This window comes from Synchiropus splendidus, chromosome 14 (assembly GCF_027744825.2).
Source record: "Synchiropus splendidus isolate RoL2022-P1 chromosome 14, RoL_Sspl_1.0, whole genome shotgun sequence".
In the NCBI taxonomy this organism is placed as follows: domain Eukaryota; kingdom Metazoa; phylum Chordata; class Actinopteri; order Syngnathiformes; family Callionymidae; genus Synchiropus; species Synchiropus splendidus.
This window is the reverse complement of record NC_071347.1, coordinates 12,201,809-12,218,827: the sequence shown is the minus strand read 5'-3', so window position 1 is coordinate 12,218,827 and position 17,019 is coordinate 12,201,809. Positions and strand designations below refer to the sequence as shown.

Sequence of the window (17,019 nt, the reverse complement as noted above, 5' to 3'; positions counted from 1 at the left end):
TCCGCATGATTGACATTTATTTCTTTGGCTTTTTTGATTATACATTCCTTTTCTTTGGTGGCAAACACGACCATATATGTATAAAATACACGGTAGCTTCACAAACTGCGGTACTTTTAAGACTTGCCATGAGGTTAGTTGAGAACACAAAAAATGGAGACATGACTACAATGATTCCCTGGTATAGTTAGCAACCATTTTATATGAAGTCCAACTGCAGTCTTGCTCAAATGTCAATCAGTGAACTTGCGGTTTGGGTTGGCGCCAAACAAGGACACTCTGATTTCAGGCATCATCTGCGGAAAAAAAAAGTAGCGTAAATAAAATTGCAATATTTACCTTTAATGGAGCGCCAGCAAAGTAAAATCTTTTTCAGGATTCATACAGCAACCCAGACTAAAATCAAACTTGAGTTCAGACAACCAAAAGTATAATGATTATTATGTTTCAGCACACCGGTGCGGACATTAAAATAATACTGTATGACGCCTTGATAGTGCTTCAGCAGAAGGTGTAAGCTTCTTTTTGTTGAGTTATGCTGCCCTCCTCAGACCACAAGTAGCAATTACAACTCAAACAGTTCGTGTGTCACAAAGGATCGAAGTCTAGTGACAGTACCTGGTGCGCTATGAGCTCCATCCGGTTCTCCAAAGTGTTGGAAACTTTAATCTTCCTGTTTTCATTATACACTTCCACACCTCCGCAGCTGCAACATTAACATGTTGTTGTAAATTGTACTTATACGACTGGGGAAAAGCAACAAAGTAACAACTATTTTGTATCATTTTTATACACTTTCAAAAGCCTCTCCCTTGAACATGAATATTCACTGTTGTTGTGTAAGTTAGCATCATACCGTGGTATTAGATATTTATGTTAAATAAGACTTGATCAAGGATGTAAATGATCTTACATGTTTGACGATAGAAAGTGCTCCTGGTCGATTCGGACGTCTATATTGCTCTTCACAGTCTTCATGTAGACTTGTATGCTCTTAGTGATTGCAGCCTGACAATAACAAATATATTATTATCATTGCTCAAAGGGCGTGACAGGTGGCAAAAGCTAGCCTCACCTGGACCATGTCTACATCCTCCTTGCGACAGCGAACAATGACTTTGGGCTCCAGCAGTTGGTAGAATCCCTGTCATGAGCTTGGAGTGAGATGCACAGCAAAATATAAGTTGGTTTATGAGAGTAGTACCTGCAGCACAAGCCCCTCCAACAGTCTGGAGTATCGGTCAGGGTCTTGAGCAATGTGTGCGAGCCTTTGACGGGCCTCGGTCAACAGATCCTAGGAGGAGAGACCAGGCGGGAATAGCATCACAGGGTCCTTTTTGGGTCTGTTCACAGTTTGCTTACCGTAATCATGTCGTCTCTGGCTTTGAGGACCTTCAACCTAGCTTGGTTCATCAGGTTGGACATCTTACTGAGACAGGAAAAACACAGTCAACGTTAGAGGTATGTTTCAAGGATGGGCTCTCCAAACGCTGACAATGGGACTAGTGAAATCCATTAAGAGAAATTCCTCATGTGTCTCTTAGGTATGAGCTTTATATATATATATATATATATATATATATATATATATATATATATATATATATATATATATATATACACCTCAGTGGAAAATACTGGCCTGTTAACTATGGGCGTGTTTCTGTGCTCGAGGCACATCTGGAGTCCTATTGAAGCCAAACACAAGCGCCAACTTGCTTATTAAATATTCTCCTCCAGTGGGAGTGTGCAGTCACCTGCGACGTCCTGGGTTCGACAGAAATGCGCGTCAATAAACTCACATTTTCTTGAGTTGATCGATTTGTTTCTCTTTCTTCTCGTAATGCTCGATGATTTTAACTCTCTGCGTCTGGACCAGGCGTCCCTTCTCGATGTTGAACTCCTCCTCTGCCTGCCAGGTTGTGGACAAAGAGAGACATGTATTTGACCGCTCATCACGAGACTGACTGTTGTGTGAAAAAAGTCACTCGCAAGTATATACCCTGGCGTCAATTTCCTCCACTTTCTCGCTGGCCTCTTGTTCTATGAAGGCCATCATGTGCTTGATCTGTGGAGGACAAGAGCCATGTTCATGAGGCATTCTTCCTCGATAAGAGTCCACAAAACAATCGCCGAGACATAACGGTAGGTGAGTGTTGATACAGTGAGCTACTGTTGACAAAGTCAACATTAAGTTGGAACAAGCAGATTAGAAACACTCTCGACTGTACCTGCTTCTGTACGTCAGCATCGGTGAGCGCCATGTTTCTTCCCAATGAAATCAAAAGCTAATTAAAACTCGGGGAAAAACAAGTTTTTGCTGCGTTCCACACGTCAACTAGTCGGTTTGTCTTCGTTTTTGTGACACTGTCACTGAAAGAGACTTCCGGTGCTCCCCTTCAAAATAAAGGTAGCAAGTGGCGACTTCACTTGTTATCCAAAACATCTATGTAGAAGCATGTTGTTTTCATTTTACTTTTTAAATCATTCTTAAAATCTACGAATGTGCCAGTGACGTACAATGTGTAGGTGAGATCTACATTTTTTTCCACTTATACCTTGCTATCGTGAGGATAAAGCTGAGGGAGATGGTAAGATTTTTGGCCGCCTCCGGCTTTGGTCTTTATATACCGGTGCACGGAAAGGAAACGGGAACCAAGTGAAGCCAATACAGCGGTCGATATCAGAAAATAAATGACGGATGCTTTTATTATGAAGGCAATAAGCTCAAGAGCGGCGTGAGAGCATCGAGTTTCGGCTGCGCCGTACTGTAGCCGCAGCCGCTGCAACCAGTGGTGGTGGTGTCTCCCCTTCTCAACTACTGCGGCGCGTTCTGCTCAGTTTTTTGAGTTTGTCAGGACTCATTCACCTTCTGCTCAAGCAGGGTAAGAGAGTTTTCATTTCACTGTCAGTTGCCATGCAGTTTTGAGCCTATTAATCGGCACCTTACATGTTTGATAAGCTAGCTAGCGTCAATGTGACTTCTACTTAGGTCTTACATGACTGACATTTCACAGTGTTTTTGTGGTGTCAGTTCGAAATGTGTTGCTTTATTTTTTGTAACTGCTATTGGTCGTTAATGTTATCATATTTTCCTGCCTGTAAGTTAAATTTTAATTTAATAGACAGCACTTAAACAGTTCTAATTCCATCACTAACAATGGGCTACTACTTTGTTTATATATATATATATATGCATTCGTATGCAGTTGTCCAAAGTTTGTACTCATCAGAGTCTTCTAACATTCTCATGTGTTTCTCTCTCTCAGGATAGGAGTGAGCTTTCATGCACCCAACTGACTGAACATCAATGCAATGGCTACCTCAGGCCCTACCTCCAGTGCCTCCATCACCACCACCACCACCACCACAGTGCCTGAGGGTTTCCATTATGAAACCAAGTTTATAGTGCTCAGCTGCCTGGGAATGCTGCCTGTTAACAAAGCACAAGCACTGTCTGAATCTCAAGGTGAGAAAGGGACTCAACATTTTTTGCTTGCAACAGTTCAGCAAAAGTCAAGGGCATGGTTTTATGGTCTTGTTTTACCCGTGATGCATATGTTGCAGCGCATGCTCAGAGCTAAAATATCCAGTGAGTAATGTAAATTGCCACCTGTTGGCCCTCCAAATTTAGCGTACCATTACTGGCCCTCGTATTTGAATGGCCGATGAAAACAGTGGATTGTAAGCTGTGAAATCAAAGTGCAATCTAGTTGATAATTCATTATATCTTTATATTTAGCTGCCTTTTTTAATGTCTTGTGAATTTATGTTGGTGAAAATGAAGTACATTATTATGACAGCCGGTTTCAACCTGGAACAGCTGCTCCAGATGGAGAATACAAGCTGTTGTTTCCAACCAGTCTCACGAGCTGCTTCCTCTTTGACGTTGAACGTCAGTTTCCTGCTTGGTTTCTTCTCAATTTGTTTATGTCTTCAGATATTTTCCCTCTGAGCTGTCCTTGTTTTATCTAGTGCTGCCAGTTTAAATTCAAATTGCATACTGGCCATATGCTTTCCAAAAAAATAACCAAGGATATTTTCCACATGGCTGTAAAATCCCTAATAATTGAATCAAATATAAACAAGAATAAGTGTTTAAATAATTATATGTGTAAAAAGTTGAACATGTGAGTGGGACTAGATTAAAAAAAATGGAGAGAGAGGTTTTATCATTACTTAATTGTGTGTAATCATTTTTAAATATCTGATGCAAGTATGATGAAATTAAAGTTGAATTTCTACACATGGTCATAAACATCAGGGTCGAAGTGTTCCAGTGATGAGAAAAAAATAATCCATCAGTGCAATCGTATTCACTTTCCCTCCGGATGTTTTGGCTATGACATCACATTGCATGATGTGGTACATTTGAAATTAATGCGCTGAAAAATGTTCCACTGCGGAGGAAAATTTATATGCGACTTATCTGATTTATTTTCGTAGATCATTTCACACACACACACGCACGCACAAACACGCACACACACGCATACACACACACACGGACACACACACACATGCACGGACACACCCATGGACATTTTAAGTCATAACTTAAGCTCAGTATGTTTTTGGACTGTGGGTCGTATTAGCGCTGTTATTCTGTACTGTACTGTAATATACAGGCACCTCGCAAGAGAGTGAGACAACTGCAAACTTCCCAGTAATCCTTACAATATGGTTCAAGTTGGTCAGAGCCTAGGGCAGCCCTTTGTTGTGTCTCAAGCATGAACTTCACTGCTGTGTTTTTATTACTTTTCAGAGATTCTGTGGACATGTCATATTTCTGTCTTTCATTCCAGCAGCATTTACACTTTAAAGAAACAACAAAAGGGAATTTTCTGAAGCTATAATTTTGTATTATTAAGGAATAAATCATACAGGCGTGAAATGGAAACTTATTGATAATGATGATGTGTTGTGGTGTATCCACATTCACTGACATCCTCAGCTTTATCACAAAGCTGTTCGGCAGATGTGAGCTTGAATGAGAAACAAAACTACGTGCCACATGTTTCAGTAAGCAGATCAGACATCGTGAGCAATCTCAAGCTGAGGGGTGGAGTTTATATTTTTGTGCTCAGTTTTCCCCCATATTTTAATGTCTTTAAAAAAAGAAATCCATGTATAATCATAGAAAGTTGGGAGTAAATTTCTTAGCCAATGTGACAAAATATGTGCCATCATCTAACTCAACTGACTGAAAGAATTCTTTGTGTGTGAATATCGTAAAGGAGCCCTATTGTGTGGTATTTTATGTCGAGTGTCGACCCCCTTTTCAAACACATTGCCCACTCTTTACCAAACTAAATGTGTTTTATAGGCTTATTTTGAAGTGGATGAATATTGTTCTCTCACATTTCATTCTATGTTAAAGTTACACTGTAGACAACGCTGAACACATGGAAAAGCATCATAGCGCCCCATTAAAGTAACTCTTGTAGGGTTACTTTAGGGTGAGAAGAAATCTCATTTCCAGTACAATTGTGTGGTTTAAAACAAGCAAACCACTACCCTGGCTTTCCTAGTCTGCTTTCATTTTTTTTCGGCCAAAAGTCAAGGTGGTGCTGTTGTGTGAAAATGTATCAGAGTTGTGGTGAAGGGTGGAATAGAGAATGGTTGAAGAGTTGAGAATCATCACAAAGGGTGCTTCAACTACTATGACGTTCATTAATAATGAAAACTACAGTGAGTTTCCATTATTAATGGATGACTCTAACTTCCCTATTAATTTGGTCACATGCCAATTTCAATCCGCTCTTCATGCTCACATGTATTCTGTGTTAAAGGGTGAATTTCCACTACTTCCTGTCCATTGTTCAATACACGGTTAGGGGCCGTGGAGAAAGACAGACGAGTGGCTGATCCCTGCTTTACGCTTGACCCGGTCCAATTTCTGACAGCTTGTCATGTGCAATCACTGTAGGATTACTCACACACCAGTGGCTCAAAGGGAGACGGCTGGCTAGCGCGTTGTTTGGCTAAATGCTGGAACAGCAACAAGCTCAGGGGGAAACTCAACACTGATCCTTGGGGTCTTCATGGCAGCTCGACGGTGTGGAATGGGTGCCATTGCTGCATACTTAGCAGGAATATGTTGAAAACTTTGAAGTATTTTGTCTCAGCTCATTGACTCCATCAGGAGCTACGTTTGAAAATGACATTACACAACATTTTAGAAGTTTTGATTTTTCATTTCAAACCTGTGCTGCCTGAATTTATAGTCTTCTTGTTCTTCATGTTGTGTTACTGAAATATTTGTTGGTGAAGTAATTCATCAGTTGTGTTTCTTTTCTTACAGTTGAGCGGAGGACACTGATAAGAAAGGAGGTGGCAGAGGAACTGAGTAAACTGGATGATGAAATAGCTGCCTGTGAGTGACTGTGTTAGATATTTGCACAACAGATTGTGTTTTCTCACAAAGCTAAAAATGAAACAATGAGAATCTCAAATGGCACTGAGTTGCTTGAGTTAGAGTGATCACATTTAGAAATAGCTGAGTTACAAATCTCTCCAGAGTTGAAGGTGTACGTCCACATTTCCTCAGTTGAATTAAGCCTGCATTAAACTAAAAAGAATTTTCTTCCATGAAAACAACAGTATCAGGAAATAGAGCAGGATTGAAGACAGACCTGGGAAAAGTGCAGCCTGCATTTATGTGGCTTAGTCCGGCAGAGATTACTATAGTGATCACAGAAATATTTCTGACTGCTAGATGTTTATGTTCCAACAGTGCTGTCATTTTCGGTGGCCACTAGATGCCGCTGTCTGCGGTACACTCTTGGGCTTTGAACAACAAATCCTCACATAATTTTCACACCAAGAGCTCTGAAATTTAGGACACCGTTTCGTGAAACTTCATTCCCCATTATGTTGTGTGATTTTTATAAATTGCAGGGGTTTTTAAGTGTTACTGTTGTGAACCGAAACATACACAACAACTGCCATGTTCAGTGATACATGACGCATCTTTATGAATGAACGCTGACAATTAGAAGAGAAAGGTTGATGACTGTCAACATTCTAATGGGATGTTATACCTGTTTTCATTCCAAGCCTTGTCCGGTTTCGATCGCAACGCATCACCAGTGTTCAGCCCAGCAACTCCAGAGACGTCGATCGAAGACGTCCTCGCCGACATGGGGGACAAAGTGGCCCAGGATCTGGACCCACATCTGCCTGCAGCTGTTCGCGCTCTCCTCCCTGGGTAGGTTGTAGTGTGCTTGACAACATATGGATTCCAAAGTCTGAGCTTCATATTCAACAATGGCCAGCAGAACTGTCAGACCTCCTGTAAAGGCAAAAATGAAGTCTCAATATAAAGAGATGACTAAAACACTAACATCTCCCATCTAAGTGTGATGGAGCAACTCGGCCTTTTGAACTTTGGATACAAATAGAGTAACCTAGAACTGGTTTCGATTGTGTGTGATGTACACAATGCTCACCACTGGTCTTGATTGACATGCTTGTAATGCTTTGCTTTCAGTTTCAATTCCCTCCATATGCCATACTCATGTCTCATATCATCATGTACTTTTCATTTGGTTAACCAAATGAAAACACATGGGGAAATCAATACTGTCACTGAACCTTAGTCTCTCCTGAAGGGTGATGTTTTGTTAATGGAGCACTGTTTCTATTTCTAATGTATAGTGAGTCAAGCCTGCTAGAGTATGAGGCATTCAGGAAAGCTGCACTGGATCTGTTGACACACACTCGAGATAGCTGGAGCAAGGTGAGACATTCAGTGATCCGCTCAGAAATGTTCTGGTCGAGACACATGATTGAGCCTTTTCTTAACGTCTCTCAGGTGCTGGTCCCTCTCGTGCTCCTTCAGGCTTTGCAACATGAAGGTCAATGTGTTCAAACTCTGCTGCATGCTGGTGTTCATTTCCTTGAGGAAGAGGCTGAAGACATCATCCAGCGTGGGGGATGGGTGAGTTCCTAGCCACGCTATGTGACTTGCAGTCGCTTGGATATATACTTTAAGTCTTCAACGTATTAAAGTAGAGCAAGGAAATGTTTGGGAAGTCAAGTGATAAAAAGTTGATCAAATAATATTGTTTTTTTAAGCAGGGAATTGTTGAGGTCCTGGTCGAGATATTTTCTGTAGAATGGATAATCGAAGTCTATGTGTACATGCAGTGTACCAAACGCTGGTGGAGGAGCTAATAGATTGTAATAGAACAGATTGTAATGTGTATTTTTTCGTTTGAGAAGGAAACTTTTTTGGAGTCTCCTTCCTAACAGACTCAACCCATCTGGCATCATTTAAATCTTTATTTTTAACCAGCATTCATCAACCTTGTCGAAGCGCGAAAGTTTCTCCAATTCCCTCCCACAGTGTAATAGCATCAGACGAAGCAAATTACACAAAAAGGCATTAAAACTAGTTGAAGGATGATGGATTTTATTTGCTTCATCCTTTATTTACTTCATTTTACTCCATCTAGGAAAAAAATAAGACAATACGTTAATGTACCTTATAGGCTTTTGATGACCAGGAGATTCAAATGTAAATAATAAAATGTGGAAATTATCGCACAATGCCACAGTATTTGGTTAGTGAATCCATTTTAATTAATTTGACGGCTACTCTTGAACGTTTCAGCTTTGTGTGTGACCACCTGACCTTGGTAAGAGGTGGTTATAGAGTGGCCAGATGAGGGCGTTGTTGAGCTACAAACTTACACTGCTCGATGAGGCCTTTACATTGCACAAATTGTAAGCGAAGCTCACTTTGGCCACACCTTTCAGAATAATTGTAATCTTTGAGTTGTTTTTCACATTGTCTGTTAAACATTTACAAACGTTTTCTTTTTATGAATTATTAATTTGTTCTGCAAATGAAAGTAAAACTTGGCAGGTAAAAAGGTTTTTGCAAAGAAATAAATATTTTTTATACAGTGTACCTGCACTGCATGGCAAAATAATCTAAATTGTCGTAATTGACATTCTTTTCTCAAGTCATCAAAGTAAAAAAAATCTGGCATTGAGTGTTGTTAAAAATGGCTTTTGTAGTTGATCCACAGTTAGTGGAGGTTAGATTTGTACAGTTTAACCTGAGTCATCGGACAAAATGCTGTTTCATGAAGTCAGCCCACAGGAAAAATAAGAATTCACCGGACTTGAATTTGACTAGGGTTGTGTTTGATGTAGTCGTCGCTGGGACAAATAAAAAGCTGTGTGACAGATGCCTCCCGACGAACTAGGTCATGATATATGTGGTCATGTGACTCGGCATCTCCGCCGCCATTACCTCATGTTGGCGATGCTCTGGTCGCTTTTTGTGCTGTGTGAAGCGAGAATACTGTCTGAGCTGCATTCCTGTCCTGTGTTATGTCACAGCGGATGAACGGATGATGTGCCAGGGCAGGATCAGCATTGATGAAGAGAAAGTATGAAGGGAGGGAGGGAGGGGAATATGAGGCAGGGCGGGGTCAACGACGGTGAGGCAGTGAGAGAAAAGTGAAATCTCCCTTAGTTTGACGGTCGCCTGCACGAACACTTTGCACCTTGTCGCGCTCTTTTATTTATTTACAGATGCAGTGAACGCTGAGGAGTTTTGATTAGGTAAGTGAGTGTTGACAAGATGCTGCGTGGTGTTTTGGAGCTGGCTGTAAATGTTTAACTGCAAAAACTTTTATTATTATTATTATTCCTACGCTACTTTTTGGTTCAAGGTTTTTGCAATAGTGGATGGTTTTTCCAACTGCTATGTTCCATCATCATGACCCGTGTGTACGTGACTGGCCGTGTGGTTCATGAGCAGCCTTTGTTGGCGATGTCCAAAATCACTAAGGCTTATGATGACCCTAATGTGCCGCACACTTCATTTGGCAGGAACAAAACGTCAAACTGTGAGAGCCTCGGCATGGGGGGGAGGGTGGCGGTAATGGGGACAAGAAAATGGTGGATCCATTTCGGAGATCAGGACTTGTTATGTGGAGTTTACAGTCTGGAAACCGGCTGACCTCAGTGGGAATCTGCAGCGGCATGTAGAATGTGACTGCGCAGAGCGTTGCGTGACACCTGCTCCTGCACGACAGTGGTTTTACACGAGTGTGCAAATATGTCAACAGGATGGCGACTCAGGGCCCCAGGATGTTACGGCGCAACAAAATGGTAGTTGAAGACCTTTTTATGCAAGGGATTCAGCTTGTGATTTATATAGATGCTGCGCTGCCGGGGTCCATGCTGCGCCACTGTGTGCACGAACCTTCTCACTTGTGTTATGTAAGCATCATCTCTCAAGCTTCAGGGGAAATGTGTGCAGCTGTAATGATTTGTGCCGCGTATACAGTCTACACAGAGTTCATGCTAGCTTGCTAGCTTATCTGATGCCATGAAAACCTTGGAATATTCACACGTTTTTTATGTCAGTAATAACTAACCAGTCTATATGGGTATATGTTGATCAGATTCATTTGATTCGCTGACATGATGGGAGATGTATAGCCATGACGTGCTAAGAAGCCACTGAGACGTATGAGGCCTTCAACAAACAGACAGACGCTTGGTTTACCAACTGTAAACATGTTTGCTGTGGGTGGAGATAATTACTGCATGCGACACTTCTTTAAACAGTAAAATGTGGCTCTTTTTGGAGTATTAAATGCATACAGTCAATATTATTAAGTATATTAACGTTGAAGTTTAGCCTGCGCACGCAGCATCACTGGACCCCAGTGGTTTTGTTGTGACTGTCGGGTGCCAGCTCAACTGTTCGACTATTCAAACTACAAACAAAAATGAATGGCTAATTTTTCATATTATTTCCGAACAATAACAACCACCAAATTGTTTGGTGGTTCTTTGACTGATAGTCTATTAATTGCTGGCACTTGAGAGCGACGCACTGAAGTGCACGGCTGCTGCGCTACAGAGTTTGGCCTCCCTTTGTTCCCAACCACCATCATCTGAACATATTGTGTGAGAGAATAGTTTGTTCCAAGTGGTTCCAGTTTCATTGTCGCTCCTCCTGAAGTGCAGTTTTATCTGGAGTGAGAAACTTCTTCAAAGATAATAAGCGTGATAAATATGACCTGTGTTTACCTTCCATTAGGGATTATTGCACCAGCGAAATGAAAGCATTCAGCAGGATTATAAATAGTGTTATAGTCATTAGTGAGCTCGAGGGATGCGTCTCCCCAGGATGCAGAGGTTGTGATTAGAAAGCAGATTAGCGTTGAAATCTAAAAGTTGATGCTGCTGATTTAATCTCTCTGCTGCAGGACACAGATGCCACATCGCAGCACCGTGTCCTTGGAAGCAAATCTAAAACCGCAGCCTGAAGATTCAGAACTACACCAGATATTTGTCTAGTTTATTTCCATCCATCCTCCCTCATATATGAATAAAAACCTGTCCTAACAGGTCACAAGTCTAGAATTGTTTATCATAGTTAATATTTGGGGCAGTCAAACTGTTGAAATGTGGTTCAAAAGCATCTGCATTTTAGAAGTTTATTTTGATCCGCCTTTATTTAATGATGACGTGCGGTAAACAGGCAATGAGCGTAACAAACATGAGCATGGTGGCGTGTGCTGTATTAGGGTGGGGTTGTCAAGCTCAATCACTTGTCAAACAGGATTAAGAATTTCTGGAACTGACCGCGTTCAATATTTTCTGTGAGGAGAGCTAGAACTGAACAGAGACTTGCAGTACAAGTTATGGGAACAGGTTCTGATGATGGAGAATACAAACTCATGTTGCAGGCTGTGCACCATTATGTGGCGGGTGCAGTGTGGGCCACGGGCCTCGCGCTGGACACCAGTTATTTCTGATACATTGATACAGAAATTACGGAAACGTTTGGTGGTAGAACACTTACTACTGCTACTATTTAAAGTCTCTATTTAAATAGCACGGTTGAAGAGTTTGAATTTACAATGAACTTAATAGAGCTGTGTATAAGCGCTGTTGTTCTCAAAGTTATTGTTATTCATTCTACACAGTTTGACTGTGAGAGAGAGCTGGAGGTCAGGTTGGTAGGTCTGCAGACAGTGGCAAACCTGATCTTGATACTAGCAGGAAGGCAGGTGTGTGTGGTCCTGAGAAGACCTGCTGCTGTGGCTGATGAAACACAAAAAGCGTTCAGCCCTATGAGGGATGACTCTCCATGAAGACCAGTCAGGGCCATTTTCAGAGGCAAATAAAATTGGAGCCCTTTCGAGTTATGAATCGACCGAGGCAAAGAACTAATCTTTTTATTTATTTTTATGTTAACAGGGTGAAATATTTGGCCAGGAGTCTGAGGTCGAGCCCAGCGACGTGATCGCCGAAGACAGCAACGACATCTACATCCTGTCTGCTGATCCACATCTGGAGCGGCTGAGCCCAGAATCGGCGTCTCTGCTCTGCCAAGGAGACGGCAACAGTCTGCAGAGCTCCTGGCAGACGGAGAGTTTACCCGTGTCGTGGGCGCAGATCAGCAGCATGGACGCCGACGACTCAAAGAGCATGGACAGTACAGAGGGAGCAGCTCTGGCCGAGGAGCGCAGCGAGAACAACTCCTCCAACTCGGACATCGTCCACGTGGAGCGAGAGGAGCTGCTGGACGAGGGAGGGGAAGCGGTAGAGGAGAGCATGATGAGCGTTTTGGGGTCAGAGAGTGAGATGGCTGAGCTCAGGGAGCAGTTTAAGTCCCAGACCCCACCCATTCCAGGGGCGTCTGATGCAGAACCCACATCTTTAGTTTCAATTGATGAACCGGTTGTCATAGAAACACCTGTGAGTTTAACTTCAGAACCTTCGATCATCACCCTGTCAGGAGAGCCTTCACTCATCTCTCTAGAACCAGAACTGCCTCCCGCTGCTCCTGAAGCTGCTGAGCCAGAGCCGGAGCCGGAACCAGAACCTGCAGTACCATCTCCGGATCCTGCTGTAGAACCAGAGGGTGAGATATCTGCTGTGACTGCTGAAGTGCCCCCACAGTCAGAGCCACCCGTTACTAGCTCCACAGCGCCAGCGGAACCTGAAACCATTTCAGAACCAGAACCTACACCAGATCCAGAACCCCCCACTGTGCCTCCAGAGTCAGAACCAGATGCTCAATTAGAACCACGATTGGCCCCCATCGCTGCAGAGACCCCCATGCAGCCCCCGGTCATGGAGCCGGCAGCCCAGGCGGAGTCGCAGTGTGAGCTCCCAGCACTGATCTACGGGGGAGCGGCTTTGGTGGCACTGGCTGGTGTCGTGGTCTATGGAGTCATCAGTTACCGGAGAAAGTAGATTCACTTCTCAGGGGTTTAGAATGTGTTTTTTTTTTTGGGTAGAAATAAATAGAACACAAACCATGCCTCTAACTGACAATCACACAACCTAGCTACAGGGTTGTTGGTGCAAACACAAAGAGAAACACATTTCCTCTCTCAAAACTTTCCCTCAGTCATGACTGTCTCTTAGTCAGGCAGAGTGAGTGGGATTTTGCGTCTTCCTCCTCTTTCCTTCGTCTCCCGTTCCAATGTCAAACAAGATGCTTGCACACATGATGAAATGTTACATAGAACAGACTTTGGGTTTCACTGCCCTCCTGCATTTGGACGGTATGTCGGTGTATACTTGTGCTTTTCGTTTTACGTTAATTGAAGATTAAAGCTCTCACCCTAAAGTATTTTTGTGTGTACATCATAACTGAGCCAATTTTCATCTATAGAATAGAACACCATCAGTGTGTGTGGTTCAAACTATATGTTCTTGCAACACAGAGCATTCGCACTCATTTACACCGTTTCAATGTTTTATTAGTTGTGCTTTGACAAACATCGTATAGGAAAATAAACAGTACAAACATATTTAACAAACAAAATGCATACTGAACGTCAAATGTAATTTAATGGATGAATGCTAACACTGATCAGTGTTTGTTTTTTTTTCAAGTAAAAGTTTATATATCATAGTTCAGACGGAAGGGTGATTGGAGATGTGCCATCAGGTCACCTCCTCCCTGAGTAGCTGATGAACTGCAGTGCCACATGAAAAAGGCTCTGAAGCATGTGTGGCGCCCGCTCACACACGCCTTTCACCAGGGTCAGACTGACAGCCATGATGACCCGCTCCTGGGGGAGATCTTGGAGACACACTCCCCGTCCAATTGCACTCTCCACCTCCCGGCTCAGGTGCTCGGCCCATCGCTAAAAAGAGCATCACAAGTGCTTTTAGACAGAGGCGTATTCACTGAGACGGATCAAGTGAAACTCGGCCGACCTCATAAGGCGAAGACTTCATATTCCTCTGTAGATTTTGTGTTGCCTGAGCAATGATATCATGTTCAAACCGGGCAGCGATTTGTCTCAGATCGGCCGCCACCTGCTGGACAACGGCTGCCTGTGCATGATTTACTATAAGGAAGCAAAACATTTTTATTTATTTATTTATATGTATATATACATATATATATATATATATATACACACACACACACACATACATACATACATACATACATACATATATATATATATATATATATAAGAGAGAGAGGGAGAGATAGTGAAGACAATATATAGTCGTTATTTTTACTATTTTATTTATACTGTATATTAACGACTATACTGTATAATGTCTTCACTACAAGTTAGTCAAATGGACATTCTAAATATTTTTCAATAACATATAACATTCATAAAACAATCTCAATCTGCCAGTGTGCAGGGTGATTAAAAAAATGTAACTTTTTTTTTTGCAGGAAAAGAAAACAAGAAACACAAAATATTTTTCATATGAAGTAGGAAAAAGTAGCAAAGAATTATAAGTAGAACACTCACCATTCAGGTTCACATCTGGCCGAATATCAGCCAAATCCAGAGCAATGGAGTCGTGGGACATGTGTCCGTCACATTCGATGTCCCCATCGTCGTTCAGCATTTGATTACAATTTATGCTCAGATTTCTTTTTAGCGTTGCAAGAGCCACATTGTAGTCAGCGCTTTTGCATCCTCCTTGGAGGAATTCGAGCAGAACCAGGGGAAGGTTCTGCCCATCCACCACATACAACGGACGATCCATTGGTGCCAGCTGTTGAAAAAGACATCGGCTGAGGTCACAAACATTTATACCTTGTGCCCCCGACAAAAGTTAAATATCGTAGAAGCACAGCTAGTTTCAGAGTGCTGTTTGAAAGTTTAAGGAATGAGACAGAATTTATAAGTGTCACCGACAAAGTAGTAGTTTTTTTCATTGTTTTCATTCTGCGTATACAAGAAAACAAACGTGTGTGACGTCACTGGAGGTACCAAACACTGGTGGCAATATCAGCAAATAAGGGATTTGGAAACTTTTTTTTTTTTTTTTTTTTTTTTTTAGAAAGAACAGTAGGTTCGTCTAAACAAAGGACTTATTTTTATTCAAATATTGGAAGCAATGACTCGGGCAGTTGTGAGAGCATTTTGCGTCTGCACAGAGCAGAGATGGACAGATATCAACAGCAATAATGAACGGCGTAAATACAATGTAAAACTCGTAAGAAGGGTCAGCAGTATAAAAGTAATTGACATCTGCTCACAGATGTTTCTTATGGCCCCTAATAGGCTGGTATCATCGCTTCCCATGTCTTTTCCTTCAATAATTCTGGGCATTCACAGTCATTTCACAGCAAACTTTCAGTTCAAAATGATGGTGCAGAGCAGCAAAACGCCAATGGTTGCCACTCGTCCCTCTCTCTTTAAACTTGCTTTACTTCTGTCTAATGACGCTCTTGATCCTGTGGTCAGAAGACTCCAAATCTCACCGGCAAGATTGGAACATCCAGCTGTCGTGCAGTGGTTAGGCATTTCTCCTCCGACACTGAGGCTGAAGAGCTCTTGCACCTGCATTCCAGCAATGCACAGACAGGATCTACCTCCAGTGACGTCCCACGCTGGTTTCCGGTTCTCGCTTTGACTCACTTAGAACTAGATTTACACTTATTCAGCGTTGCAATTGAGTCGAACCAACTTTGTAGATGATATATTAATGCATTGTTCCATAGGCGTTCTGTGACAGTTTAAACAATATTGTAGAAGTTAACGTTGTCCTCCGGGAAATAATAATAAACATCTACAATATGAATCACGGCTGTACAAATTTTGATCGTTCTAGTTGTGGAAAAACGTAAAGACGGAACCAAATACGCTCCTCAAGAGTGTAATAATCTGGCAGCTATGGCGGCAGTGGTTTGCCAGAGAGGTTAAGGAGGGCATCATTTGTTAACCAGTCTGAAGCGAATTGAGGAATAAAGTAAGGATTAAAACTTGAAATCACCGCTCCACAGGTTCCACATACGTTTAAGAATCGAATGTTATTGTTATGTAACAACCGATAAAATCGCTTAGTAGCGACAAACGCTTCTATTTTTCAGAGCGGTTATATTTTGTATCGATTGTTATACATGAACGCAGGCTTCTTTGTTCCACTTCGACAGTAGTTGTGAATTAAAGTCGCATCGACAGATATACCAGGACACGCGATGAAACCAGTTCGGCATGAATCACTTCTAAGAAAAACTGTTAGTTAGCATGCTAAGCTAAGTGACGTCAGAAGACTTCGGAAGTCGAAAACATAGCGGCAAGTTTCACAAAACTCGCACAGAAGTACAAAACACACGTCCAAATAAGCAGCCGACAGTACTCACGTCGGAGTGACAGTGGTTATGAAAGTCCAGGAGCAGATCAACACTGCGCCATCACGGAGAGCAAAATGGGCACAACTCAGACGCGGCGTGTGTCTGCGTGTGTATTTGTATATGTATGCGCGCGTTCGGGAGTCGCTCCGTGCACGCGTCTACTTCACTGACGCCCAGACAGCGAGGTAAGTAAATTGCTCTTGATGTTTTTGGTTTCAAATTTCCGCTCAATGCTAAATAGGTCACCGTGATATTCCCGTAACAACATAATGTTGTGAATAAATGAACCGGATCAACCTTACAAAAAGACGTTGCTCGTTAAAAGCCAGACAGATAGAAGGTAGCAAGTTTATCCAGGCAGTAAGAATTATATATTAAATAACCTTTAATGACTTATGGTCATAATCTCA

General features: G+C 42.1%; 3 protein-coding genes across 3 annotated transcripts; 1 reads left to right on the top strand and 2 right to left on the bottom strand.

The window, feature by feature from the left end:
• Positions 1-8: 8 nt before the first annotated feature.
• atp6v1e1a (ATPase H+ transporting V1 subunit E1a) lies at positions 9-2,370 on the bottom strand. Its single transcript, XM_053885050.1, has 9 exons — positions 2,232-2,370; positions 2,003-2,068; positions 1,803-1,912; positions 1,363-1,429; positions 1,205-1,294; positions 1,076-1,144; positions 914-1,008; positions 619-706; positions 9-296 (listed from the first exon to the last, which is right to left on the bottom strand). The coding sequence occupies exons 1-9, from the start codon at positions 2,262-2,264 to the stop codon at positions 234-236; spliced, it is 681 nt and encodes a 226-aa protein (XP_053741025.1). The 5' UTR covers positions 2,265-2,370; the 3' UTR covers positions 9-233.
• A 376-nt stretch (positions 2,371-2,746) lies between these two features.
• On the top strand, positions 2,747-13,644 carry bcl2l13 (BCL2 like 13). Its single transcript, XM_053885038.1, has 7 exons — positions 2,747-2,885; positions 3,270-3,469; positions 6,305-6,376; positions 7,060-7,210; positions 7,660-7,741; positions 7,817-7,942; positions 12,238-13,644. The coding sequence occupies exons 2-7, from the start codon at positions 3,316-3,318 to the stop codon at positions 13,237-13,239; spliced, it is 1,587 nt and encodes a 528-aa protein (XP_053741013.1). The 5' UTR covers positions 2,747-2,885; positions 3,270-3,315; the 3' UTR covers positions 13,240-13,644.
• bida (BH3 interacting domain death agonist) lies at positions 13,095-16,938 on the bottom strand. Its single transcript, XM_053885051.1, has 4 exons — positions 16,619-16,938; positions 14,775-15,024; positions 14,215-14,348; positions 13,095-14,141 (listed from the first exon to the last, which is right to left on the bottom strand). Exons 2-4 carry the CDS (start codon positions 15,013-15,015, stop codon positions 13,944-13,946), a joined length of 573 nt encoding a protein of 190 aa, XP_053741026.1. The 5' UTR covers positions 15,016-15,024; positions 16,619-16,938; the 3' UTR covers positions 13,095-13,943.
• Positions 16,939-17,019: the final 81 nt, after the last annotated feature.

Excerpts from the sequence above, each read along its gene's own strand:
- bida (XM_053885051.1), bottom strand. The coding sequence starts at position 15,015 with ATGGATCGTCCGTTGTATGTGGTGGATGGGCAGAACCTTCCCCTGGTT. Across the intron at positions 14,349-14,774 it reads GCCAGATGTGAACCTGAATG|TAAATCATGCACAGGCAGCC; the intron begins GTGAGTGTTCTA and ends GCTTCCTTATAG. Across the intron at positions 14,142-14,214 it reads TGAAGTCTTCGCCTTATGAG|CGATGGGCCGAGCACCTGAG; the intron begins GTCGGCCGAGTT and ends TGCTCTTTTTAG.
- bcl2l13 (XM_053885038.1), top strand. The coding sequence starts at position 3,316 with ATGGCTACCTCAGGCCCTACCTCCAGTGCCTCCATCACCACCACCACC. Across the intron at positions 3,470-6,304 it reads AGCACTGTCTGAATCTCAAG|TTGAGCGGAGGACACTGATA; the intron begins GTGAGAAAGGGA and ends CTTTTCTTACAG. Across the intron at positions 6,377-7,059 it reads GGATGATGAAATAGCTGCCT|CCTTGTCCGGTTTCGATCGC; the intron begins GTGAGTGACTGT and ends TTTCATTCCAAG.
- atp6v1e1a (XM_053885050.1), bottom strand. The coding sequence starts at position 2,264 with ATGGCGCTCACCGATGCTGACGTACAGAAGCAG. Across the intron at positions 1,913-2,002 it reads TGGAGGAAATTGACGCCAGG|GCAGAGGAGGAGTTCAACAT; the intron begins GTATATACTTGC and ends ACAACCTGGCAG. Across the intron at positions 1,295-1,362 it reads CCAGAGACGACATGATTACG|GATCTGTTGACCGAGGCCCG; the intron begins GTAAGCAAACTG and ends CTCTCCTCCTAG.